Source organism: Petromyzon marinus, chromosome 1 (assembly GCF_048934315.1).
Source record: "Petromyzon marinus isolate PM22_M1 ecotype Great Lakes invasive population chromosome 1, UKy_Petmar_22M1.pri1.0, whole genome shotgun sequence".
Classification (NCBI taxonomy): domain Eukaryota; kingdom Metazoa; phylum Chordata; class Hyperoartia; order Petromyzontiformes; family Petromyzontidae; genus Petromyzon; species Petromyzon marinus.
Window position 1 is genome coordinate 33676946 of NC_133667.1, and position 27965 is coordinate 33704910.

General features: G+C 49.0%; 3 protein-coding genes across 10 annotated transcripts in view; 2 read left to right on the forward strand and 1 right to left on the reverse strand.

Moving 5' to 3' along the window:
* The first annotated feature begins 479 nt into the window (after positions 1-479).
* On the forward strand, positions 480-5296 carry NDUFA13 (NADH:ubiquinone oxidoreductase subunit A13). The gene is made up of 5 exons (XM_032949990.2): positions 480-648; positions 2939-3017; positions 3153-3224; positions 3661-3730; positions 4719-5296. Exons 1-5 carry the CDS (start codon positions 555-557, stop codon positions 4836-4838), a joined length of 435 nt encoding a protein of 144 aa, XP_032805881.1. The 5' UTR covers positions 480-554; the 3' UTR covers positions 4839-5296.
* Positions 5297-6718: 1422 nt separating this feature from the next.
* LOC116940325 (membrane progestin receptor gamma-B) overlaps positions 6719-27965 on the reverse strand; it is a 28798-nt gene continuing 7551 nt past the window's right edge. Inside the window, exons 1-9 of one of the 8 annotated variants that reach the window (XM_076067336.1) lie at positions 27739-27825; positions 20140-20358; positions 18992-19119; positions 17393-17598; positions 16455-16581; positions 14536-14580; positions 14198-14294; positions 11459-11603; positions 6719-9519 (exon numbers count right to left, since the gene is read on the reverse strand). In XM_076067336.1, the coding sequence (XP_075923451.1) occupies positions 9230-9519; positions 11459-11603; positions 14198-14294; positions 14536-14580; positions 16455-16581; positions 17393-17598; positions 18992-19119; positions 20140-20190 (1089 nt within the window). In that variant the 5' untranslated portion in view covers positions 20191-20358; positions 27739-27825 and the 3' untranslated portion in view covers positions 6719-9229. Of the gene's footprint in view, positions 9520-11458; positions 11604-14197; positions 14295-14535; positions 14581-16454; positions 16582-17392; positions 17599-18991; positions 19120-20139; positions 20359-21820; positions 25508-27734; positions 27826-27965 lie in introns of those variants that run through there. The other 7 variants (XM_032950039.2, XM_032950004.2, XM_076067338.1 and 4 more) reach the window with 7 other exon arrangements.
* Positions 24773-27865, forward strand: LOC142926498 (uncharacterized). Its single transcript, XM_076069221.1, has 3 exons — positions 24773-24811; positions 26102-27589; positions 27792-27865. Exons 1-2 carry the CDS (start codon positions 24773-24775, stop codon positions 27323-27325), a joined length of 1263 nt encoding a protein of 420 aa, XP_075925336.1. The 3' UTR covers positions 27326-27589; positions 27792-27865.

A 27965-nucleotide genomic window follows, 5' to 3' on the forward strand; every position in this document is an offset into this window, starting at 1 on the left:
CTCGTCACACATCGTCACAAATGTCTGACCCCTCCCCCTCCCAGGTGCGTGACGTCATTTATAGACGGCCTCTAAGGGAGGAGGGGGTGGAGGAGGAGGGAAGGAGGGGGAAGGGAGAAGGAGGGGTAAGGGGTAGGGAGGAGTAGAATAAGGAAGGAGGGGGTAGGAGGAGGAAGAGGGAGGGGGACGAAGGAGGAGGGAGGAGGAGGGAGAGGGAGGAGGAAGAGGGAGAGGGAGGAGGCAGATGGGCGAGGAGGAGGGAGAGGGAGGAGGAGGAGGAGGGAGAGGGAGGAGGAGGAAGGAGGAGGCAGAGGGACGAGGAGGAGGGAGAGGGACGAGGAGGAGGGAGAGGGAGGAGGAGGAGGGAGAGGGAGGAGGAAGAGGAGGGAGTTAATAAACTCCGCCCCCCTCCGCACCTCCCACTAATCCAGACTCGACTAATCGTCAACCGATCCTCGCTTCCTCTCGCCGTGATTCAAGGCGAGTGCAGTCGATCGCCGACCCGAGCCGAGCCGCCGCTGCTGCTGGTGGGAAGGAGTTGGAACATCACCGCCATGGCGGCGTCCAAGGTGAAGCAGGACATGCCTCCGCCGGGCGGTTACGGACCCGTGGACTACAAACGAAACCTTCCCAAGAGGGGGCTCTCTGGTAACAAGGGGCTCTGTGGCTTGCCAAGCTGGTGGTAGTGGTTGTTGTTGTCCCACCCCACCCCCTGAATTTGATCTCGGCACAACGAGACAGAGGTCGCGGCCTAGGCTCGGACACTCAGGCCTTGGGTGTTGGGCGGGCAGCTGTAAGGGTGCACACAGATTGTTAATGTCGTTGTTCGTGTTCGTACGGAAATGAAGCGATGGTAATCGGCAACAAATGACAGACGCGCGGGGATTAAAAACAAGGGCACGCAGACACCCACACACGCAAAGTCTTTTGCTCATCCCATCCGCAACGTCAACCATGTTTTTTTTTACGGTTTACCTTCCATCCATCCGCAAGATTAATATATACGTAGTTAATTATTCACGCGTTTTATCACACACGCTCGTTTGAGCGCGTCGCAGGGTGTCTCATCGGCAATTTGGCGAAACGTTTTGCACCGCGGCGTTGCCCGTGGCAAGTCCCAAGGCACCGCAACCCGAGCTCGTCTCGTGGTGGTTTAACCTCCACGCTTCGGCGTTGACCTGCGTCGGCCGGCGGTCTCACTCGGGAGGCCAACGCAGCTCAAGGCCGGGCGACGATTTCACAATTGGAATGCGCGCAGTGAAAGTCCCTCTTATTCCTCCTGGGGAGGACGAGTCGATGCGAAGGGCGCTGTTGTAAAACGGCTTGGGTTGAACACGAGAAAGTGTCCCAATGCAGCGACGAGAATCATCGATGAGATCTTGAATAAAAACAAATTACGTTATGCTTAATAGTATTTCTTTTCTTTTTTAGAACGCGTGCGTTCTTAAATATACGCGATTGTTGTCATTAGTGATTTGGTGATGCGTCAATACCTGGTTTTGCACGCTCTGCCTGGGTGACAAGTGGCAACGTCTTTGCCACAGCCTTGCCAGCTGACTCAAAAACTTCAAGGGCGTAATGAATCACATTGATGGATGGGGGACAAATACTATCATCTAACATTGGAAAGATCATGGCTGATGATGACTGTCCTGCTTTTGAAGACCGTGGTAAAGACATACGTTATGGCAACCGCTACTGTACAGCCCTTTTGTCAATCCACTGCTGGATGAGCCCCCCCCCGCCTCCATGCAAGTTGCAGGGGTTATTGACCCTTTATCAGCATTTTGGTCAGTGCGTGTTGGTGAAGATGGAGAGCATAGACGTTGGAGCATAGTACAGTCCAACAATATATGTTTCTACACTGATAACCAATGCTATGATATGCATGGTGGTCACCCAGCTAAGTAGTATCCAGGCTCAATTCAGCTTAGCTTACCGGACCTAACGAGATCACGTGCATTATAGGTGATTAGGTCACACGCGTATGCCACCTTTCCTTCGCGTAGTAATTGCCTTTAAAGTCCCTCTTTGATTTTGAGCAAGGCCCCCCATGACGACTGGCTCCTCCAACTTAAATTAAATACCAGTTTAACTGCATGAGTCTATGGAGATGTTTTATATATATTTTGCAAGACAGATACGAGTGACCTCGGTTGATGATGCACATTTGTTAACGTGTTTTCCCACGTTATATATACATTTATCTAACTTGTAACTGGGGATTTGTGGCTCGCTCTTGCTAACTGTATTGTCTCGGGGTGTCATTAATGGCCCCGTTTTATACAGCTTAGGACACGCTTTGGTAATTTCCACTGTAATTGTTGGCCAACGTTCTTGAGCCAATTTCCCAGCGATGCATACACCGAAATAAGATTCCCATCTGCTGCATGGCACGTGAGGGATGCTGATTATTACCATGATCCATCATTAATCCACCGCAGGATGAAGGCCTCCCTGAGCCATCTCGTGGCCTTGTGATGCAACAATCCATTTAGCACCTGCCACTTGGGCATTTTGCCACATTTAGCAGCCAAGTAAATGATAGGCACTGGCTCATTGTGGTGACCAGGGTTAATATTGCACTGCCCACGGATGGCAACTGTTTAATAAAATGTCACGGTAAAAAAAATTGCGACTGTGTGTAAGCTCCATTTGTGTCCTGGGCTCTGTCACCAAGGTCTGCCAGCACACATACTTTGGCACGGCTGCTGAAACTTGCCTGTAAACAATGCTGTTGATACTCAACATTGCTCAATGAAACATGTATTTAATACATTATCTCTAGAGCTGTTGATGGTTTTGTCATTAATTAACACAAAGAAGTTGCGTTGTGTTTTTTTTCAGCCGGATTATTCAAGATATTCTGTAACTTGTGCATTCTTTTTGATTTGCAACGTTAAAGATAACGCGCAGTATACTCTTTTGCTCCCAACAGGATACTCCATGTTTGCCATTGGGATAGGACTCATGTTATACGGCCAGTATAGGATTTTCAAGTGGAACCGAGAGAGAAGGTAAGCGCCTCCACAGGATACACGTGCGACGTAGTGATCTCGGCACGCGGTTGCAATCCGCCGTTGACAGACAACTCGCCGCTGGTATTGTTGCATTAATGTTCCCTGTCTCCGTGGTGCCCCGCCGCATTGCAGGCGGTTGCAGATTGAAGAGTTGGAATCTCGGATTGCAATCTTGCCCCTTCTGCAAGCGGAGCAAGATCGACAGTAAGACTTCTTCACCTGATAGAACATACAAATATGAATGAACAATTACTCGTTTTTCAGTGTTCTATTTACGTTGTACAATTAACTCGATTATCCATGGGTGGATTATCCTGGTTGTGGATTAACTATGCTTGCGGGGAAAAAAATACTTCGACGCGTGCATTTGTTTTTAATAGCTGCTCCTCAATTGTGTTAGCTGCTTCTGAATTGTGTAGGCTCGGTGACCCAGTGCCTTCATGACTGCAAACATGTTGGGAAGCAAACTGCTAACTTTAAGAAGCAATATGAATAGATAACACATTCACACTCATTCTACATTGGTAAGCAATAAATGTTTTTTTATGGATTAATTTACATACATAGGTAATCGGGAGGTGAGCGTAATTGCATGTGGATATGAAAGTAAAGTGATGCGTCCGTTGGGTTTCTCCGAAAGTGTTTTGCAGCAGGTGCGTGAGAACCTGGAGGAGGAGGCCAAGATCATGAAGGACGTGCCTGGATGGAAGGTACGAACGTCCTGAACGTTACAAACTACTAATTAGTTTACTATTAAAGCTGGGACGATGAAGTACAATTAAATTAATGATAAAGTATATTCTTAAAATCTGGATTTGAAGCTTTCGTGACTGCAGGAATCCATACTCTTTGGTTCTTTCGGTAAAGTAACGTTTAAACAGTCTGCATCAGCAGCACGCCATGCTTTCCCACCTGATGACGGACGCTTGTTGCATCCGAAACGTCGTGATTTATTTTATTTTATATCTACGTGACTTTACCGAAAGAACCAAAGAGTGGATTCTTAAAATACAAATGATTTTCAGTCTTGGTTTTATGTTCCAGTTGAATGTTAGATCAACATTCTTACATCGTCAATGAAACGTTTCGGAATGTGTTCGACCTCAGAAGGTGCTTTAGTCACTGCTGGTTTAGCTTGGATCTACCCCATGTGTCCTTTGACATTAAGGTGGGGGTGCCAAGTGATGTCATTAGCCCATATGCGTTTGACCTCAGTCACGTGACTGAAGGGTGTGTCTTAATTTTACTTGTGACCTTTGTGATTGCGCTGGCAGTACAAACCGCAGCCAGCGGTCGAAACGTGTGGTGGAAAGCCTTTGTAATTTCCGGCGAAATGTCGTACTCGAATTGTAAATATTGTGGGTTTACTCTACAACACACCGGTGTGCTCAACTGGTAACTTATTGGCATGTTTTGTTTACATGACAGACGTTACGAATTGGCTGTGTCCGGTGGTGGCGGGTTTAACGACACGTTTAAAAAAACCTAACAAAAAAAAAACCTCTTTTCGATAATATTGGTCGCAAAAGCCTCCTTACGTGTTAAACTGAAAAAACCTTTAATGTCCGAGACGGCACCTTCTGTTTCCGTTTATGCCCAGTGGCAGTAATAGCAGCAGCTGTTTACTTTAAACAGGAATATAGACAACGTGAACTTGCTGCTTATCCTTGAAGGACGCTGCCCGCTCTGCCCCTCCAGGTTGGCGAGAGCGTGTACAACTCCAACCGCTGGCACACGCCCACCATTGACCAGCTCTACTTCCTGAGGGACGACGTGGACGTAGCTCGCAATAAACTCAACCACATCTTCCACGTGTAGCACAGCCTACCTGGATTTCCTCCTCAAAATGGCCACGATCCACTCGTCGACTCTGTTCCACTTCAACATGAAGTTTTAGTCGTGAGGAGTTAAGTAAAGGCTGAAGAACGCCGAAAGGTGGCAGTGTTGGATTTCCACGGCGGCGTTCTTGATTGCATGATAGATACAATTGCAACCTTGACTGGGAAGTTACCCGTTTCGATGTTTCTTTTAAAGTGCCGTTTCAATTACCACCAATGTGATGTTGAGATAATGTCCAAAGTGCTATCGTATTCATTAGTTTGGCAAAAAAATAAAACCCCACGTTAAAGTGAGACGGAGTAATGCCGCTGTGGAAATGTGATTATGAAACGCTCAATGCATTCACGTGTTTTGTGGCTCCTTTGTTTTGTGATGAAGGTACAGTTTAAGTATGAATGTTACGTAAGCAACAATAATAAAACTCAACTGTCTCCTGATTTGTTGTTTCCCACCCTCTGCTTATCTCTACATTTTTTTAAATTCCTTCTCGTGGGCCCTGGCATTTGAATGATGAATATCAAGGGGTGCAAGCAATAAGTGTGTGCACAAACACGCCTTTGTAAAACGTGGCTTTGGAACCCCTGTATTAAACGTATCACGTTGACGCCAACGACTAAGCTCGTGCCAGGCACCGACTTTGCCGGTATTGCATACAAGAACACAGTAGCTGCGATAAAATTATAATTCCTGTATAGAATACAAACTCATTCGTTTACTCTGGGGTTTCGTGCGAGATTGTTTTTGTTCCATGCGATTGAATCGCATCTTGCTTGAGTACCCGCCCCCATTTCAACAAGTGTTCACAATGGCGCACTCGTGTTCGTTTTGGCTATGCGCCAACTCCACGGTACACTGTCAGGGACGGGTTTAAACCCTGGGAGATGGGTATCGACACGTTTGTTGCAGGAAGATGTAAACAAACGAGTGGACACAGCCGGGTTGTCGGCTTTTATTACCTGCGCGTCCTCGTTGCTCTGCCGTACATCGCATAACGGGTCCCTGCTGTTGTAGCCACAAACGGGGGGTAAAACCCCGCAGTCACCATCCCTGTCGGTGCAAAGCTGTGTGCATGTATCTGGCCGGACGATAGGAAGTTAAATCCAGCCTGGAGGGGTTCCACTCGCCATCAGATTCCCCCTGCGCCACTTCTCGTTGCTGGCACCAACGGCGAGAACTGCCACGTTCGGTGTTGCATTGAGCTAGAATGAGCCCCCCAAATCAATCCTTTACACCTGCTTATTTGCACATGCAAACAAAGATCCCCCGTATAGCCTGAACAGACTGTTGGGGGCATGTGCTATTAGCGAGCACCTTTGAAGGCCGGTTCGGCATACGAGGGGGTGGGTAGCCAGCACCACGCCTTTGTCTACCTCGTAGCGATGTTTACGACACGCCACACCAGGTACTCATTTGAGGTTGAGTCGACCTCGGGAAAGGCCCAGGACCGGTTCACATCGTCACTGGTGCTGGCCGGTAGTGTTAACCGAACTCAGGTCGCCGGGTTCGTAGCGCTCCCCACAATTGTACACACACACTCATTCTCATGCAAGTGGTCGAGCACCTTTGCCTTGCTTACAATATAGCTCAATAGTGCAACCAGGGAGTCAATTCCCTCAAGTGCCAGTGTCAATCACATTCAGAGTGAAGCCTGCCCGAAACCCATTTCCGTTAGCTTTACAGCCCCCAATGGAATTGTTATTAGTGTCTCGAGCGTTAAAATACGCTGCAGCATGCAACGTCAGCGGTGGGTGCGGTGTAGCAGACTACGTGGACACTTACCAGGCATAGCAAGAATAACTCATTCCCACACTTTCGCCTTGTCACGTAGAGCAGAGACAAAATAATCGGAGACAAAGCCATTATCCGCGAATGTGCCCATTCACTGAAAGGCAGTTTTATTATAAATATTCTATAAAGACTGACAATTCCAAACATGATTTATTTTCGGCAAAGTTGCGACAGCAAATTACAAATATAAAAAAGGCACTTGAAAATATCCCGAAATCCCTTCACCAACGATTTAACCAGTTGTACATGGTACACTTGTCGATAAAAAAGTAACTTTTAAAGCATTGCACCGATTTGCATATTAAACCCGTGGAGAAACGAGCACGGCGTAGAAAATTATAAGTGTACAACAACGATTGCAATGTCTCCCACACCTGTTTGAGGTAACGTGCAATACGGCAAAGTGAGAACTTTAATTGTAGGTTAGGGGGGGTTTGGCAAAAAAAATATAGCACTGGTAACCAGCCCCACGCCACGTGACATTTTGCAACATCCCACCTGACAAACACAACCGAGGGGTGTGCACGCCGGTTTTCTGTGCTTCCGTAATTTAAATTTTTTATTTAGACGTCCAAAAATTATCACATTTCCATCACCTGTTTACGTTCTTGAACTAAAAAGGGTAAAAAAAACCCCGATGACTTGTTCAATAGAAAGTGAACCTCAAACGTGAACCAAAAGAACAGAACAATAAACCAGCAGAGGCCTCGCGGTTTACATCCCAAGTACAGTGCCTCGCAATGCCACACTTAAAACGTACAACGTCAACGAGAGTCGATTCACCGACAGCATCTGGAGCATTGTGCACAAATAGAAAAATGTTAGGCTGATCCTTAAAAGTGTAGTTTACATGACAGTATAGGCCGTGGAAAGCATTTGCACAAAAAAACCCACTTTCAAGTACCCAACAATTGTATACAAGAAAAAAACTTCGATAATATTCAAAAGGTCCGTGAGCAGTTAAACATTACGTACAGCATTTGGCCACCGTAGCGGACGGTGGATTTTCTTGTCGACATTTTTACGAAAAAAAAATCACAACAAAACTAATCTCACACCTTCCAGCAAAAAACAGATAGGCACCTTAGCAAAATCGCACCCGCTATACTGCAAAAATGTATATTTGATTTCCATACTCAATTCTCAACTGCAAAGTGACCCGTCGCCCGGGTGTCTAGAGATATTCCTCAAGCGAAGGAATGTCAAAAGTATTACCCTTGGGTTATACCGAGTATTTTTTTTTATATTCCACACGTGGCCATAAGTGTTGCTTTGTATTAGTGCAAGGACATAAGACAGTTGTGCTTTTGTGCTCGTACCAACGACTTTCGTGCGGCCCTCAGTGGTCAAGGTGCTAAGCAGGGTTCTTGAGAAAAAAAAAAACAGTTTTGCCCATCTACAGAGTTGGCCGCTGTGGCCCACAGCAGCTGAAATAATACAACGATAAGGTTGGCCAAAAGGTGGCTCAGGTCACAGCGCTGAGTCCTGGCTTTGAATCCGGGCAGCAAACCGATCAACAATGAGTTGGCCAAAATAAAAAATAAACGCATCATGTCGAGTTTGGATCTGCACCAAATTTGGAGAAACTCCAGTCTTAGGAATTCAAAGATATCGGCGGTAACCGTTGTACTACGAATAGCTCTTTGCACCATGGGTTGGAAAGTGTTTCCCTTTACTGTCTGAACCAGAGGTCATTAGAGAAAGTAGTTGTGATATCCGTATCTGCAGGCCGTCCTCTTAACAATATGGACATGAAGAATTAAAGCTTTCGTGACTGCATAAATTACTCATTGTTTTTTTTCGGTAAAGTCACGTATGTAGAAATACCATAAAATTACATTAAAATAAATCAATCACGACGTTTCTACCACAACACAAGCGATCTTCATCAGGTGTAAAAAACAAGTAGCGAGGGAGCATATAGGGTGACATCAACGCAACACATAGAGAGCGTTAAACTGCACGGAGGTAAATACAACAAGAAGATCCTCCGGCCCTTTTTCTTGCCTCTTGGTGTCCCTGTATATGTATGTCTGCTGCCTTGTACCTCGTATTTGTTCACTCTGTCTATGCTGGTATGTTCAACCCAGAGGATGAACACGAAATTTAGCACTCTTCTGAAATTCGTGGTCCGCCAGGCAAGTGTCTAACTGTGTTGTTGGCCTGACTGGTTTTGCATCAAATAATTTATTCTTAGGTTTGTTGAATTCTCGTCTCTCATCTTCTTGTTGTATTTACCTCCGTGCAATTTAACGCTCTCTATGTGTTGCGTTGATGTCACCCTATATACTCCCTCGCTATTTGTTTTTTAGACCTGATGAAGATCGCTTGTGTTGCGGTCGAAACGTCGTGATTGATTTATTTTAATATAATTTTATGGTATTTCTACATACGTGACTTTACCGAAAAAAAACAATGAGTAATATGGACATGGTTGCACTGCTACTCTGCGAGCGTTCCGAATCGATTCTCATGATGCCGATAACACAGTTGGGTTAAAAGGAGTGAAAACAGAGCTAAAAACACATTTTCATCACCACCTGTCGCTAGAACAAATCCGTCGTGGGGAAAACCTTCAACAGCTACTCTGCGTGACTCTTGGGCAGGTTGATCGCCCCGTTGTCCTGAACGGGATTCGGCTGCTGCCGCTGCTGCTGCTGCTTGCTGTAGAGTCCGACGGCAAAAAACGCAATCACCAACAGGTTGAGGGCGATGGCCAGACAGAAGGCGCCACCCGTCTCGAGCAACGAAGGAGCTGCCACAGAGGCCGTGCTCAGCCAGTCGGCGCGCGAGTGCAGGTCCAGCAGCACCGCTTTAATCTGGAAGTGCGTGCCCACGATCGCAGACACGTGGAACAGCTGGTGGCTGTGGCCTGCAGACGCACGTCGCAGGGATTTTGAAGTCAGCGGTCGACGGCGAATATTATTGGCGACGATTAAAAAAAATAACATGGAAGAATTGGCCGTGTTTGGTACGAGACTCGCACCGCTTGGTACGAGACTCGCACCGCTTGGTACGAGACTCGCACCGCTTGGTACGAGACTCGCACCGCTTGGTACGAGACTCGCACCGCTTGGTACGAGACTCGCACCGTTTGGTACGAGACTCACACAGCTTGGTACGAGACTCACACAGCTTGGTACGAGACTCGCACCGCTTGGTACGAGACTCACACAGCTTGGTACGAGACTCACACAGCTTGGTACGAGACTCACACCGCTTGGTACGAGACTCGCACCGCTTGGTACGAGACTCGCACCGCTTGGTACGAGACTCGCACCGCTTGGTACGAGACTCACACAGCTTGGTACGAGACTCGCACAGCTTGGTACGAGACTCACACAGCTTGGTACGAGACTCACACCGCTTGGTACGAGACTCACACAGCTTGGTACGAGACTCGCACCGTTTGGTACGAGACTCACACAGCTTGGTACGAGACTCACACAGCTTGGTACGAGACTCGCACCGCTTGGTACGAGACTCACACAGCTTGGTACGAGACTCACACCGCTTGGTACGAGACTCGCACCGCTTGGTACGAGACTCGCACCGCTTGGTACGAGACTCGCACCGCTTGGTACGAGACTCACACAGCTTGGTACGAGACTCGCACAGCTTGGTACGAGACTCACACAGCTTGGTACGAGACTCACACCGCTTGGTACGAGACTCACACAGCTTGGTACGAGACTCGCACCGTTTGGTACGAGACTCACACAGCTTGGTACGAGACTCACACAGCTTGGTACGAGACTCGCACCGCTTGGTACGAGACTCACACAGCTTGGTACGAGACTCACACCGCTTGGTACGAGACTCGCACCGCTTGGTACGAGACTCGCACCGCTTGGTACGAGACTCACACAGCTTGGTACGAGACTCGCACAGCTTGGTACGAGACTCACACAGCTTGGTACGAGACTCACACCGCTTGGTACGAGACTCACACAGCTTGGTACGAGACTCACACCGCTTGGTACGAGACTCGCACCGCTTGGTACGAGACTCACACCGCTTGGTACGAGACTCGCACCGCTTGGTACGAGACTCACACAGCTTGGTACGAGACTCGCACCGCTTGGTACGAGACTCGCACCGCTTGGTACGAGACTCGCACCGCTTGGTACGAGACTCACACAGCTTGGTACGAGACTCGCACCGCTTGGTACGAGACTCGCACCGCTTGGTACGAGACTCGCACCGCTTGGTACGAGACTCACACAGCTTGGTACGAGACTCGCACCGCTTGGTACGAGACTCGCACCGCTTGGTACGAGACTCACACAGCTTGGTACGAGACTCGCACCGCTTGGTACGAGACTCGCACCGCTTGGTACGAGACTCACACCGCTAGGTACGAGACTCACACCGCTAGGTACGAGACTCACACCGCTGAGCGCCGCAGTCATGGAGATGTCGTTAGAGAGCCACAAAAGGAGTTAGCTCGCGATGGCATTTCTGGATTTTTGCCCCCACCTTCGTATAAGTGATGTAGCTGCTCTGATCCAGAATGGATGACTTCACCCATCACTCATTCCCATTCAATTTATTTTATTGATGCAAGGTTAAGATTCAATGGAAAAAACCCAATATTTAAGGTTTTTTTTTACATTATGGTGGATATAGCGCCTCCAGTGGCTGCATCGGTATCACAAACTCATTGGCTGACAATTGAAGTAGGGGGAAAAAGCGTGTTCGATTGCATATGCCCTCGCGCCGATATTGCAATTGATATTTAAAACAGTTCAGTGGGTGTTAGATTTTTATTTTATTTATGACAACGATACGCAAGGTTAACTGTTCCTTACCGACGTAGTCAAAGACGCCGGGCGCCAGGCGCTCCGGCAGGTGGGTGGCAAAGAGGAAGCCGGTGAGGAAGGCAAATAAAGTGTGCAGACGATGAGTTGGCACGGCTTCGTTGTCTGTGCATCCCTCTCCAGAGCACAGAAAGATCTGCGAATGGCACCGTCGCACACAGAGGAGGCAACTCGTGAATTGAGGACGTTGTCTTGGGGAAAAAAAGGTTGATAACCCACATTATATGGACGGGGTTCCCAATTTTCAAATGAATTCGAAAATTCTATCAAATTGGCTTTGCATTTAAATTCTGGATGATTCGGATTATTTTAAAATGTATTATTTTGATCGATCCAAGAATGTGACGTCACCAGAATTGTTGTTAATTGCATAAGGTGATGTCACCCGATGCCATGTGATGTCAATTTTGTTGCACAATTGTAATTCAATTAGTATCTCGTGTAAATGGCCCCAAAAGTGTCTTTGAAAAGCCAAAATCTAAAAATGTTCAATCATAAACTAATCCGTAACACATATTCGGTGTCTTAAGTGCGAGCGTCACGGAACACTTTACAATGCACTGTTGAATCATCTCACTGCGAGCCGCACAATGCACTTAACAAATCGCCGTCATCCACTTAATCTGCCCGCTCTCAACATCTCGAGTCAACGTGCATTTAGAGTATTTGGCTGCTATACAATTCCACGTGATATGCCACTTCGTTGGCCTAACATTTGTGAGAGCCAGGTCACCACTTCTGAACAAGAGCTATATAGCTCAGTGGGCCTTACCTGGTAAAATAAAATAAAAAGTTTAGTTTAAAAAGCCAAGTTTGTAGCCAGATGTGCTAATCGAAGGTACGGGTTACCCCAGGAGACACCCCCCCCCCCCCCCCTGAATGTTTCAGCAGAGGTTATCTCCTGGACAAAAGCGGCTTTGGTCATTCGCCTACGGTGCAAGGAGAGCTGCAGGTTTCTCTACCGGCGACAAACCAGAGTAATGATTTGTGCGACAATAAATGTTCCGCCCTTCGGTCAATCCACTGCACGCTGAAGCCCTCCCCATGCCTTGTCAGTCACTGGAGGGTGCTTGATCATACTTAACCACAAATCGGGAGAAGCGGGTTGTGCGGTGCCCTGCCCAGGAACAGGGTTAAGATCTCACCTTACCACTGACATTAACCGAAGAACTCAAAACTAATCACTGTGCCAATGTTCAATCCTCATTCAGGGTGTGTGTGTGTGTGTATGAGGTTGTTTTGTCCGCCAAAAACAACCCCCTACCTCCTCATTGGTGCCGGACGGCAACGCTGTGATGAGCAGTGCTGTGGGGGGTAGGGCCAATTTAGATTGGCCATTCCCCTCATGGCGTTTGTAACCACCACAGCGGCCAAATGGGGGCTCTGGGCGGGTGCGAGGAGCTGGTAACCCCTCCACTTTTAATTAATTACCACAAAATCACGTATAAAATATCTAATTAAGCTTGTGCCGGAGGCCCCGTGCTTTCGGAGTCCCTGACCCTCTGCTCACGATCATTAAGGACCTTCATGATGGTGCACGGGCCTGGGTAAAACTACGTGGCCGGGAGTCGGAGCCATTCCCTGTTCACCTTGGAGTGCGACAGGGATGTCCTCTGGCTCCCACATTATTTAACATCTTTTTTGACCAAGTAGTTCGTGAAGCCTTCGATAGCTGTACCAGAGGAATTTCCATCTGGTACAGATACAATGGGAGGCTAATCGATGCCCAGGTGCGGTCAAGGGATGTCTCCCTATTGGTCAACCACGTTATGTATGCCGATGATCTGGTAATTTTCGATTTAAAGCTTTCGTGACTGCAGGGATTTATCTTCTTGGTTCTTTCGGTAAAGTCACGTAGAAGGGAAATAATAAAATAATAAAAATAAAACATTAAATAAATTCTCACGACGTTTCGGCCACAACACAAGTAGCTTTCACCAAGGCTACTTCACCAAGTGAAGGCTACTTGTGTTGTTTAATTTTTATTATTTTATTATTTCCCTTCTACCTGACTTTACCGAAAGAACCAAGAAGATCTGGTAATTGCTGCTCACTCAGAGGAGTTGGAGGCGCTGCTGCTGAACCTGGAGCTTGCTACTAAGAGGTGGGGCCTTACCATAAGCCCCACCAAAACTAAGCACTTGCCTGGGTATTTTGTACCATCGGACACTCCACCCCCACAACTCCCAATTGGTGATGGGGCAGTTGTGGAGAGAGTGGAGAGTTTCCATATCTGAATCAGTTGAGCGGCATTATCTTTTTATTGGTTGCGTAACGCTGTGTGGAAGCTACCTGGTCTGCCGCTCCGCACGAAGCTTCAGGTCTTGTCGGCCATGGTCATTCCCTCCCTTCTCTACGCTTGTGAAACGTGTACCCCCCTAATGTAACATCTTCGCCGGTTAGAAATATTTAGGCTGGCCTGCCTACGATCCATCCTGGGTTTAACCAGGCTGGATTGTGTGAGGAGCTCACAAATCCTTGAAAGATCTGGGCAAAGTCCCATCGGTGCACATATCCTGGCACAAGCGTCGTGGTGACGTAACCGCCACTTGGTGGCGAATGGCGGTTGTTGTTGAGGTTGGTTATGTGCTTGGCTGACACGAGCGTGCTTGAGAATCCAGTGGGAGTTGTACAAATGCATGAAATTATACCCTGTTACACAAGCGCTTAAAAGACATTGCGTCGTTTATAAATGGAAGGTGTGGGGCGAATTAATAGTGGATGACGCACCCTGTAGAAGAGGGGAATGTTGTCAAACAGGTAGGGGAAGGCAAATGCCACTACCCTGAGCACCTTAGCCATGCGCGGCCGCTTCAACTCCAGGGAACTGCAAAAAAAAAACACGCGACACGTAAGATTGTTGACGATGCAATTTTACTTTGTTGTTCCCGTAAAATCGACAGGCGCGACGTAACGCGATCCACAACAGCAACCGTAGAATGTGCGGGAAATAAATGATCGTCGACTCAAATGTGAAGGTCCGGACGATGAAAGCAGAGTGTTGCATAGCGATGCGCTCAGATTATAATTAATGCACTAAACAAGGGCGGGCATGCAGGTGGGCTCACCTTTCAAGTGTGAAACGATTGTAATGGATGAATGGCAACCCAAGCCTGATGGGTAAATGATGAAAACAAAAATCAACAAAACATCAGGGAGAACTTAAAATTCACAGTTGAAAAAAAATATATATATATTTTTAAACACATTTGTGAATCGTGCGAACCAGCTTTGCGGTTACGAAACACAATGGAAGCCGGTCAGCGATCTGGAAAATAATTATACACTCGGAACACCACATCCATTGTATCGCTGTCGAGGCCGGCTCCAGTCTTTCCAGCCACCCAGAAAACATTCAGGCGAGAAGTTATGCACTCACAATATCTAAAAGTCAGCTTTTTGTAATGACAAAACGGGATCAACACTTGCCCAGGGGACCACGTGGTTTTACGAACACGGCCACATGCACACTGATAATACAGATCATTTAAACATGCTCAGTCAACATGACATCGGCAATATCAGCAGATGTGTCGTGGAGAGGCGAGCAATATAAAGAGACATTTTTCCCCCCATAATCGGAACCTTTATTTATCCTGGAGAAATCCGATGAGCTTTGAAGCTCTTTTTCAGAGACGTCCACTTGGGGCAGGTCAGACAGTTACGACAACAAATACAAAAAAGCGATAGGAGTGCAAAGTCCAGGAAAGGAAATCACAAAAAATAAAAACACGTAAAATAGATCAAATATATCAGTTCAAATTGCATAAGTACACCAATTGGCCAAGCTTTGGCGAGGCAGCAAAAGAACAGTCCCAGACCACACCAAAGTTAAACACACAGTCGCTCAATACAAATCACACATTACAATTGAACTCTCGATACACGGGTTAAGGATAAAAGTTACAAAATCACATTTGCAAAATGCAGTTGTCAACCAGTTTCTTCCTGTGGGTGTCAAGCGACCGCAGTGAAAGTTCACCGGCTCCCCCCCCCCCCCGAAATTTGTTCGCAACGAGTTTCACGACGAAACGCGTTCGACATCGCGCACGAAGCCTTCGACATGCACGGCGGCGACAGCCCCCACCCTCCCCTGCCCTCCTTCATCCTCACCCACCCTCCCCCGCCGCCGCCGCCTCGGCCGTGGAAACGTGCGGGCGATCCGCAACGGTCCGCAACGTTCCAAGGGACCCCAAGCGACTTTGCCCACCCCTTGAAAAGAACGTAAACGTTTGGCACACCTGCTGAAAAAGGACCCCCCCCCTCCCCCCCCAAAAAATCCCATCGCTAATAATGAAAATGCCACGAGTGAACTTTACTAAACGATGATTTTTATTTTTATTTTACCAGGTCAAGGCCCACTGAGCAATATAGTTATGTTTTCAGAAGCGACTAGGGCATCGCAAACGATAGCTCAACAGAGAGGCTTATCGCGGGGAAATTTATAGCAGCCAAATACTTTAAACGCGTGACATTGATTCTACACGTGGAGGGGGAAAACCGGAGGACCCGGAGAAAATTCCACACAACCACGAGGAGAGAGAAAGAGACACGCAAACCCCAAACATACAAGGCTCGTGATCGCACCCACGACCTCCCGGATACCAGGCGAGGTAGTAAACATCTCGCCACCGGCGATGCGCGTGGAGTACGCGTGCACTTGAGGGGTGCAAAATTACCGAAACGAGCCACGGAATTCCACCCCGTCCGGCCAAGCCAACGCTCCCAAAGCAGTCTCTCTGGGACAGCCGATCACGGATCGACTTTCGCAGAAGCGCTTTGCGACGCAAAAAAGCAGGGCAGATCGGAACCCGAGCCGTGGTAGGGAGGGTGGGTGGCTCGCGGTCACAACCAACCACGCAAATATTTTTCATTCTTTCATGCGACCGGCACCCAGGGGAGATTGCGACTGCACTGCCCCACGGTCGGGTGAAATTGACTCTCGACGCGGGGCTGAGCGACGCGCCAGAGCGGACGGCTGCGTTACCTGCTGTAGCACGCCATGCTGGTGCAGAGCACAGTGTTGAACAGCGCGATTGGAACGAAGCACCGGTGGAAAGTGCCGCCCAGCCACTTGTCGGGGATAACGTAAGCGTTGTAGACCATGGCGGAGCCTGCGGGGGTCACGGAGTAGAGGTCGCACGAGCGGAGATGAACTTTTACCTGTCGTCAACAGAATTCTGGTGTCTATAGCTAGCTCTGGTCCGCCGCCGGTGAGGTGTGCACAAATGTCGCTCATGTGGCTCCAGTTCCGTGATGATTTAAACGTTGATAAGGTTGACGGTTCGCCTTCATTGGGTGCTTAAATGCCACAGCATCTCAAAGCACCTGACGAAAACATAAAACCATGAAAATACAAGCATCCGGGCAAAAAAAGGCTGAAATGATTACCAGGGAAAAAAGCTAGGTAAAAAATTGAATATAGAATATTCAAATGAAATGAAAGTGACTCTTATTCTTTGCGAATCAGTGCAGGGTTGCACAAGCCTGACTGAAGCGAACGGAAGCAACGCACAAATTATGTATCTTGCCAGGGCGTACGAGTGGCCGGGTGGCTCAACGGTAGAGCGAGTGGCCCTGCAATATCGAAGTTTGCGAGTTCACATCCTGGTTGGGGGTTGACTCGGCTCATCATCCCTCTTGGGGATGGGTTTCATAAATTGAGCACCACTTTGTGGGGAAGTCAACATTAGTCAGTTGTCCTATGGATAAACTCGCCACCGCCATAGGAACGGGGAGTATCCACCACTGGGCTCAGGACTGGAAATCAATTCAACTTCTGATGTATGTATATTGAACTTCTTTCTTACCGTACGTAGCCAACTGTGCTTTACGGGAGGTGCGTGTCAAAATATGAACGTTGCGTGCGACGCTCTGAACGACGGCGCCGCGACCCCCCCCCACCCACCCCCCCCCCACCCCTACCGAGGCTGTAGAGGCTCAGCGCCGCGTAGTCGAAGAAGAAGCAGATGTGACGTGCGCGCTGCGACATGGTGCTGAAGGTGTGCGCGCAGGTCGACGCTATCGGGTAGACGCAGCAGCTCAGCATGAAGACGGCGAGCGGCCGGTGGTACGGCCTGCCCAGCAGGTCCACCTCGCCCCACAGCACCAGCAGCCACCACACGAAGTACCTGCCCCACGGGACGAACCGGAACGGAAACGGAGGGTTTCTGAACACAGTTGGGGCGGCGAGTGGCACGGATACGCCGGTTGCGTTTGGGTCCGCGACAGCGCTGCACGGAGTTGGCGGTTCGCCACCTGCGAGTTCGGCGAATTTTCATAGAGATGCGAGCAAAATATCATCACGATCGATCCGCTGGCGGATTAAGTTCTCCCGAAAACTGCCACCGTTGCCGCCTCTCGCGAAACTTGCGATGTAATGAAGATGTCGCACAGCACCGGCGCGCGAGCCGACTTTCATCGCTCCGTCTCATCGGTGGGTTTCCTCTCTCCTCGAACGCGTTCCATCCCTCGGGCCCAACGCCACTCCCATCGATCCTGAACATCGGCCATCCCTTCTAGCGACGTGTCCAACCGAAGCCCACTTACATTTCTTACCAGGTTGAATAGTCATCGTGTGGATATAAAATTCATAATGTAAAATCTCAAAATCGCAGTCACTTCACCCCTCTTTGCCAATGAACACAGTGGCAAGGAGCTAGCTGCAAAGACTTCCAAGGACAAAAAGATACAGCACACCCCACCCAGGCATGCAATTCCCGCAGTGAGCTATCACCACAGGTGTGGGAAAGCGGACGTTCAAAATGCCTTCTCAAAAGGTCGCACGAGTGTGCAGCCATTGTGGAACGGTGTCGTCTTCGGCCCAAATCCAAAGGATCCCAACGTTTGCACCGTTAAGAAAAGTAAGTGGACTTTGGCGGCGTTACTGTCGCTGAAGACAACAAAAAAAAACTAAATCGGCTGGTTTGCAGGAGCTGGGCGGAATGCTGCCTTACAAGATCGGCGAGAGATAGCTGTGGCTTGGGGAGACCCTCATCCAGCAGTTAACAGATCTCGATTGATAAAGGATTCTAAAGGGGATAGTGTACGTTCAACACGGCGCTCCTCACGCCAGGGCGACTGAAGCGCCACCATGAACAGTTTCAGCGGCGTTTACATAACGATCGTTGGCCACGACAAACCTTGTCACAAACTATCCTCAATTGTTCAGGAGAGTAATAAAATTAAATATAAAACAATATGCAAAATAGTCTATGGAGCCCGTGACACGTTTTACTTTGGTACAAAACGAAAACAGAACTTGTCAGTCAATTGGCTGTGCCGGGCGGCGACGGCGGGTTCAACGGCACATTGAAATGACGCGATAAAACCCAATTTCTTATTTTAGTTAAGAGAACATGTAACACACTCATAATTGTCTAACTGCCTCCTCTTCCCAACAACCTAACAATTGTATTAAAAAAAATAAAAAGGGCAAAGAGCAAGCGCGCTTTTAAAAAGAAACACTAAACAAAATGTGCAACGTGCAGAACACAGAACCACGGACCGATGAGTCCACTTTACCATGTTGGGAGAAAATGCGTCCAAATGTTGATCGTCTCGTTCGTGAACTGGAATATGCTATAGATGCACTCCCTTGCCGAGCTCCTTGGGTTCCGATAACCAGCGAGGATGCTGTCCTCATGGAAATCCTTGGGGAGGGACACATTTCACAAGCAACGTTTCAAAGTTGGCGGCTAAGCAGTTTTTTTTTTAAATCGATCAAAATTCATTTCTAAAGAACGCGATTCGCAATGCCTAAAGGTTTGCTACTCAACAATAAAATCGGAACAAAAAAAATACGACGCATTTAAGACATTATCAGCAGAGCACTTTTTATTAAATTTCTAAAACACGTTCTCGTTTGTAGAGAAGCGCACCCGGACAGACTGATGAACGATAAACAACCCGAAATTGTAATCATTTGCGACACTATGATAATAATGATAAGGAGAACTTGAAATCCGAATTTTAGAATGTGTTTAGACTGCAAGAGGAATCCGATGAGCTTTGAAGCTCTTTTGTCACAGATGTCCAGCAGGGGCAGGTCAGCAAGTTACAACGACAAACAATACAAACAAGCACGATAGGAGTGCAAAATAGAGAAAAAGTCACTAAATGTAAATAGAGAAGACACATTAATTATACGAGTCACATTCATCACGCTTGGGCAAGGCAGCAAAAACAACAACAAACCAGTCCCAGACCACACCAAGATAACACCACACAGGAGTAGTTCCTCAGTAAGATGACACATTGAACACAATGAACTATCGATACACGGGGAAAGGAAATATCGATTCCAAGTGCCGAATTGAGAGCCGCATCACATCCAGAAAGGGCGGCTCGGGGGTTAATCATTGCGGGCGGGCTGAACGCGTCAGCGTACAAAGTTCCCTCTCCATCACTCTGCAGCAGCGGCAGCGAGCCGGGGCTCGGTGGGTAGTGTGGGTGGTGTGGGTGGTGTGGGTGAGGTGGTGTGGTGTAATGTGTGGGTGGTGTGGGTTGTGTGGGTTGGTGGTGTGGGTGGTGTGGGTTGTGTGGGTTGGTGGTGTAATGTGTGGGTGGTGTGGGTTGGTGGTGTGGGTGGTGTGGGTTGTGTGGGTTGGTGGTGTGGTTCTTCTACGGTCGGTCGGCCGAGGTTCCTGCGGCGATTTTTTTTGCCAGCTCACCTGGGGCACCTGGTGCACGCCGAGTAGGGGAGGGACACCCATCATGTTCATCGCGATGCGCCGCTCCTCGCCTCGTCAAGCTCCTCGGGGCCACCTGCACATCTCGGGGACGCGAGGACCCCACGACACAAGTGTGCCGGAAGGGGACGTCCGCAGCCGGTTTTGTAACTCCGACAAGCGACGGAGGCCGAACCAGTTCTGGGTCGGGCAACACCCAACCTGTGCATCACAAGAAATTACCACGCTTGGGTTTTTTCTCTCTCTCTCTCGTCTCTTGTCGTCACGCAGCGCAAGTTTGAGCCCGACGGAAGGATTCCGCACGCGCCGATACGATTCATAAATAGCCGCTGCCAGTTGTTGCCGGACACCGGATTGTTATTTATTTCTGTTGAATAGGGTTTCCATATTTCTCCAGGTCACTCAAATACATATATTGTACACATAAATAAAGTCCATAATAAGGGTTTTTGGGTTGGATCGCGTAAGTATAAATGCGTCGTAACCCTCCACCACCCAACACTGCCAGTAAGGTTTGTCACGTAAACAAAACGCGCCAATTAGTTTACTACTTCAGCCCACCGGTGTGCGTTGTGATTACGTGACAAACCTTTCTGGCTGTGTCGGGTCGTGAAGGGTTACGACACATTTAAACGTCCATGATCTAACCCAAAAACCTTTTTTATGAATAATATTGGTCGCGAAAGCTTACGTGTTGAACATATATAGTCCCTATATCCCTGTACCCACATACCCGACCGGACCCAGAGTCGTTTACAGACTTCCCACGCATTCCACAGTACATAGATCAACCATTGTCGCCCCCCACCCCCCCCCCCCCCGTATATAGCCTTAGTGACAGCTTGTTGGGGCCAAGTGCTTGTTGGTGAGTACCTATCACGACTGCCACAGCGTACGGGAGACTCGTGTGGCTCGCATCACAAACAACCCCCCCCCCCCCCGGTTTCCCCAGTCGCCGATATTTACACACCACAAGCGAAGTCGAGTCGACATCGGCGAGGCACAGTGGGGGGACCGGCGGTTCAGGTATCACCCACAAAAGATTTCAGCCACAGCCGAGAATCAAAACTCGCCTCGCCGTAGTAAAAAAAAAGGGAAATTAAATAACCACAGTGCCACTGCTCTGTGTGTCGTATAAAGTAATTAATGATCAATTTCATTTGCGGCCCCCATGTTAGGACACCGCAAGATGAATCCCTCTCTCAATGACATTTCAGCCATGGAGGGTTGCTTGACCATACTTCACCACGCTGGTCAGTGCGCGGTTTGGTCAAGTCGGAGGCGAGTGCCCGGAACCGGTTCAGTTATCACTCACCGCCGATTTTAACCACAACCGTGAATGAAACTCAGGTCACCGGGTTCAGAGTGTGCGTGTGTAGATAACCCTAACCCGTATATTGCCTTTAACAGACTGTTGGGCCAAGTGCTGTTGCCACTTATGAAGGTCGGCACAGCACACGAGGGGGCGGGGGGGGTGCAAGCACCACGCCCAACCACATTTGTCTCCCTAGTGCTTATGTTTACACACGGAGCCGACCCCACACACGCACGTGCGCGCGCACAAATAAATGGAAAATAACAAAACTGCACGGCATGAAATCAAGCCAAGCCAAGCCAAGCAAAGCCACGTCCTTCAACTGTTCAACTGCAAACGATCACTCACCTGGAGGGCGCACGTTAAAATTAGCTTCAATAAATATTCAGGTCACAAACAAAGCGGGCCTCCCCCTATTCACGGCACGCGCTGTGTTGTACGGAGAGAAAATGAGCACACGTTGGCTAAGGGCTGAATCCTTGAACCGCAAACGCCGAAATGGGCAAAGCGACCACGTGGAAGTCACCACAGGCATCCGCCAACGTCCCGCCCCGCCCCATTTATTTTGCAAAGACCAAGGTCACGCGTCCCAAGGCCCAATAAACACGCCGGAGTAACCTTGTCGACCAAAGTATGCGGCGCCTTGCCGCTGTCATTGGGCGAGAACCTCGCGGTGACAGCACCAGGCGTGGGTGGGGAGCGTCCGCATTGAATTGCCCCACGGCCAAAATTTCTCCACGATGAAGGCAGCGAGCTCAACCGCCAGGCCGATGACTTTGACCTGTTACACTGAAGATCCAAATCAAAGCTGGGGCCCCCATTAAATCGATGTCGATTAATCGACTAAAAATCTTAATTTGACCTCGTGTGTTTTTTTTTGCGTGCTCGATTACCTCCGGGCTTTGGTTGTTGAAAAAAAATTGGAGGCCGCCCACGTGTCCTGCCCCCCCCCGACCCAACAACAACGCGGCATGCCAGGCACGACAGCGCAAACGACGTCGATGAGGTCACCAAGCCCCGCCCACCACATCTCGTCCAGCGGCATACGTGGTAACCAAATAAAGTCTTTTTTGTCCTACCCACACATATATTTTCACGTTATCCGATTAGTTGAATGAATTCAACTGGAAATCCGTAGAGGAATCGATTACTTAAGGAATCGGATGGTCCAGCTCTCGTCCAATTATAGACAGCTGGGTATGTTTAATGCCTTTTGAGAACATTAACTCTAACTTCAATTCTAACCACAGCGATTTGGAAAACAAGTTAACCCAATCCCGTTGCACAGTGCAACATAATCGACTTAACTCCCGTGGGTCAAGTAACAGAGGAGGTTTAAACGTTAACTCATCGGTAAATATTAAAAGCCCCCCCCCAAAAAAACACACTTGCACACGTCAAAACTTGGCGATGTGAACGCGGAAAAACTCAACCGATAATAGCAAACGACAAAAAAAACACATTACGTACAAATTCGCGTCGTACGACAAACACAATCTACGAAAAAATAAAACAACCCTTGAACCTACTGCGGGAGATTTAGAGAGTGAATCAACACATGAGCTGTGCGGCTTATATTGCGACCCACTTTTTGCTCCATTTCGTAACAAAACCCAAAATGTCGCTGCCGCCGCCGCCACCACCGCCTCACTAACCTCCAACGAATCGCCTGGGATCGTAATTTCATGGAAATATTTTCGATATTAAAAAAAAAAGTCACTGCCATCACCCGTGAGTCACGGACCCACCCGGAGCAACGGGCGCACTGCACGAGCCTCGGTGACGAATTTCCAACTCGGGAGGGCGAGGAATGCGCCCGGACTTGTCTCCCTATGCAATTGCGTTGCGTTTGACAATGCAATTCACAGTCACGGCTGGTTTCTAGAGACGCCCTTCGTTCGCCCACCCCGGGCAACTGCGCCGCGTCGCAATGTTTGCCAGCTGTTCTCCCTCGAACGTGCGAGGGACTTTTCTCAAAAAAGGGGGCGAGCCAAATTTTTCGCAACGACAAGAAGTATCAAAGCGGCAGTGTAAATATACCTTATCGTACTCTTTGGTTTTTCGGTAAAGTCACGTAGGAACAGTCACAGCAGAATATCTGTATCAAGTGAAGAGCTCTGAGACACCCGAGATTATATACAGGAGGAGCCAGGAAGGGGCGTGGGTGGGGGGGGGCTAAGTTAAGCCGCCTTTTGTTATGCTGCAGGGGGTTCGGGGGAAGAGATGCAGGAGTACATACAACTCACTGAAAGCAATGGAAATGGCTGTACAATTATAAGGCAGCTAAAGTTTGACTTGGTTTATAACATCTTTCCAATGGTTGCTCAATTTAAAACCATCCTCTAGGTTGAAGTTGTGTCTATGTTTGTATATCTGGATGGCTTCATGGACAAATCTTTGGTAATAACCGGGAGGTTTGCATAGTACGTTGGTATCGGAGAAAACAATCTCATGAGAACCCGCTGTGTTGAAACAATGATCAGCCACGGCCGAAGAATTCGTTCTGCCGTGTTTCAAATCTGATTTGTGCTCGCGAATTCGGTCAGGAATGTCGTTTCGTCTCCCCGATATAGCAGTCACCGCAGGTACAACTCAATTTGTAAACACCGGGGTACTGCAAGTCAGGAATGACATCCTTTACGGATGGCATCAGATCACGGATTTTGTGTGCTGTATTGAACCGGACCTGGATCTTGTGTTTGTTTAGAATTTTGGAAATCTGTTTGGTAACGCCTGCTATGTATGGTAACGTGATGATTTTGATCGGAGTATCAGGTGGTTGTTTCTGTATGGTGGGAGAAACAGCTTGGCGGATAGTACGGTCAGAGTATCCGTTCATCTTTAGAATCCCGAGTGTGTTTCTTTTGTAATTCACTAGTCACGGTGGCTAGGAGATGTTAACTACCTCGCCTCGTATACAGGAAGTCGTGGGTTCGATCCCGACCCTGACGCCTGCTGTATATGTGGAGTTTGCATGTTCTCCCTGTGGTCACGTGGATTTTTCTCCAGGTCCTCCGGTTTTTCCCTCCACATTTAGAATAAAAATGTGTTTAGAGTATCTGGCTGCTATACATTTTCACGTCATAAGCCACTTCATTGGGCTATTATGTGGCCAGGTCGCTTCTGAATAAAGAGCTATATAGCTCAGTGGGCCTTACCTGGTAGAATAAAAAAAAACTCATTTAGTTTCCCAAGATTTATTTGCTTTGTAAAATGAGCCTTGTGTGAAAAGGTTAATTTTGCTCACATGGCCAAGTGACTCACAAGTCAGAGCCCTGAGCTTGCGTTGTCACCGAGACCATGGGGTTTTGGCTGGCCGTGATCAAACTGGATTTTCAAGTGTGTCGAGTTGATGATGCCGGCTCGCTCACGACGCCATGCCTCCACAAAAATCCACAACATCATATTTAGCAGTGCAATCTATTCACGAAAAATGTGGAAAAAATCCAATTCGGAGGATTAAACAATAACAAAAAACCTTCTGTCTGTCATCATGCGACAAATCTCATAGTCGAGTGTATGGCAAAGTGCATCGGGCCCAAGGATAAATAAAACATACGTGGGGGTCACCGCTGCTCCACAACATTTGTGAATAGATTCTCATGATCATATGATGTAAATACGACAATGTAATAATTTTTTGGGGGGGGTAAGGAATCTTTGAAAGAATGAATAATTGAGTGTTCAGCTGCATCATGATGTACCCTAGCCGTACTTACTAGAAGGGCCTAAATGAATCCGAAATAGAATATCCACACAGCTGCTGTAAACTTAGCACACACAACGGTGTGAACTGTCGTAGATTCCACAACAGCAATTCAATTGCAAGTTTATTAGGCGTTTTAAATTGTGGCATTTAATTTCTTCCTATGCATCACGACGATTTATACTCGGTGCACAGTCAAGTTTCAGAGTAGTAAACATTGCATCCATTCATCAACACTGATTCTTAAGCTCACGGTACATGCGCCGAATCATGTGCGTTAAGAATCAAACGTTTTCCGATGCAAGTCGTATGTACAGGGTAGTCCAGATGTCGTGCCTCCCCCCCACCCCCCCCCCACCCCTATTTAAATTAAATAAAACTCACTGTAGTATTTGAAAGTAATGTTTATTTAAAATAGACTAATATGCAAATATAAGCCTTTTCGGGGGGGGGGGGGGGTCACAAGACATCTGGACCACCTTTTAACGCAATTGCGGTAAAGGCGCTGTATTGTAGTCTGTGCGACTCCTGCAGCCTACTGGAGGTGCTACCATTCACAGCAATGTAAAACAAAAGATCGAATTCTTTTTTTTAAACTGTTACTCCACGAGTGATATTCAATAGTGGGTGAGCATATCAATGACGCTCGCTGCCTTCACTGCACAGAGCATTTTTATGCGAATGTAAAGCAAAACGTGCATTTATCGTTTCACAGAGCAAACAAGCCGCGTATGTAAAGGTTGCGTATGAACGTGTTGTGTTTTAAAACGAGGTGTTGCTGCAATTCAGAGTAAACCTTCGTGTAAACGTCTCGAGGCAGGAACATCATCAGCACTTCTGACTCCGCTATAGCTGTGGCCGCCAGACGCACGCACCACGCCCTGCCGGGTCAGGTGCATTCCCTTCCCACTCAGCCCACTTAGCCCACTCACTCCACTGACCCCACTCGATTAACTCAGCCCACCACCTTCACTCAGCCCACCACCTCGGCTCAACCCACTCACTCCATCCAACCCAGCACCCCCCACTCACTCCACCCAACCCAGCACCCTCCACTCCACCCAACCCAGTACCCTCCACTCACTCCATCCAACCCAGCACCCTCCACTCACTCCACCCAACCCAGCACCCTCCACTCACTCCATCCAACCCAGCACCCCCCACTCACTCCACCCAACCCAGCACCCTTCACTCACTCCACCAACCCAGCACCCCCCACTCACTCCATCCAACCCAGTACCCTCCACTCACTCCATCCAACCCAGTACCCTCCACTCACTCCATCCAACCCAGCACCCTCCACTCACTCCACTACCTCCACCAACCCAGCACCCTCCACTCACTCCACCCAACCTAGTACCCTACACTCACTTCATCCAACCCAGCACCCCCCACTCACTCCACCCAACCCAGCACCCTCCACTCACTCCACCCAACCCAGTACCCTCCACTCACTCCACCCAACCCAGCACCCTTCACTCACTCCATCCAACCCAGCACCCTTCACTCACTCCACCAACCTAGCACCCCCCACTCACTCCACCCAACCCAGCACCCTCCACTCACTCCACCCAACCCAGCACCCTCCACTCACTCCATCCAACCCAGTACCCTCCACTCACTCCACCCAACCCAGCACCCTTCACTCACTCCACCAACCTAGCACCCCCCACTCACTCCACCCAACCCAGCACCCTCCACTCACTCCACCCAACCCAGCACCCTTCACTCACTCCACCCAACCCAGCACCCTCCACTCACTCCACCCAACCCAGCACCCTTCACTCACTCCATCCAACCCAGCACCCTCCACTCACTCCACCCAACCCAGCACCCTCCACTCACTCCACCCAACCCAGCACCCTCCACTCACTCCATCCAACCCAGCACCCTTCACTCACTCCATCCAACCCAGCACCCTCCACTCACTCCACCCAACCCAGCACCCTCCACTCACTCCACCCAACCCAGCACCCTCCACTCACTCCACCCAACCCAGCACCCTCCACTCACTCCATCCAACTCAGCACCCTCCACTCACTCCATCCAACCCAGGACCCTCCACTACCTCCACTAACCCAGCACCCTCCACTCACTCCATCCAACCCAGCACCCTCCACTCACTCCACCCAACCCACTCCCCTTGACCAAAAAAAACTCCACCCGATCCGATTCATCCACTCGACCTACAAATTCCACCAACTGCACCCCCAAATCACACGCTAGAGAGCTCGCCTACGACCACGTCGATCATCGTCACACCTCGAGACTGGAGGAGCTGGTGGTTACGGTACTTGAACGGCACTCGATTCCTGCAACCTTCTAAGTGCTAGAGTCTAACAACTCCGTCGTACGCGGTAGGGTTTTCTCCGGGCCACTCTCATACCAAGCCCGACAAAACCACGTTGCAGGTACACGCGGAATTCGTTAGTCGGTAGCCGCAGCACGCGACTAACCCGCTGCACCACCGGCTCCCCCACACAACGCAAGTGACACGACAACACAAGCGGTAACACACACGCGCGCACGTGCTACGCTCACAGGCGCGTTACTCACCTACCGCGTTCTCTCTGTTGACTCCCCCCCCTGCCCGCCCGCCCCACACACGAGCAGCGCGCTCGCACGATCTCACGCAACGTGCTTCCTCGCGCCGGCTTCTGGAAGACGAAAGCAAAATGCGAACTCCGGAGCGTGGCCCCCTGGAGCCCGCGTGCTGCGTCAAGCTGCCACGGCTGCCGCCGCGTAACGTGGCTTTAAGGGACCCGCGTCATCTCGATGTCACGCCCC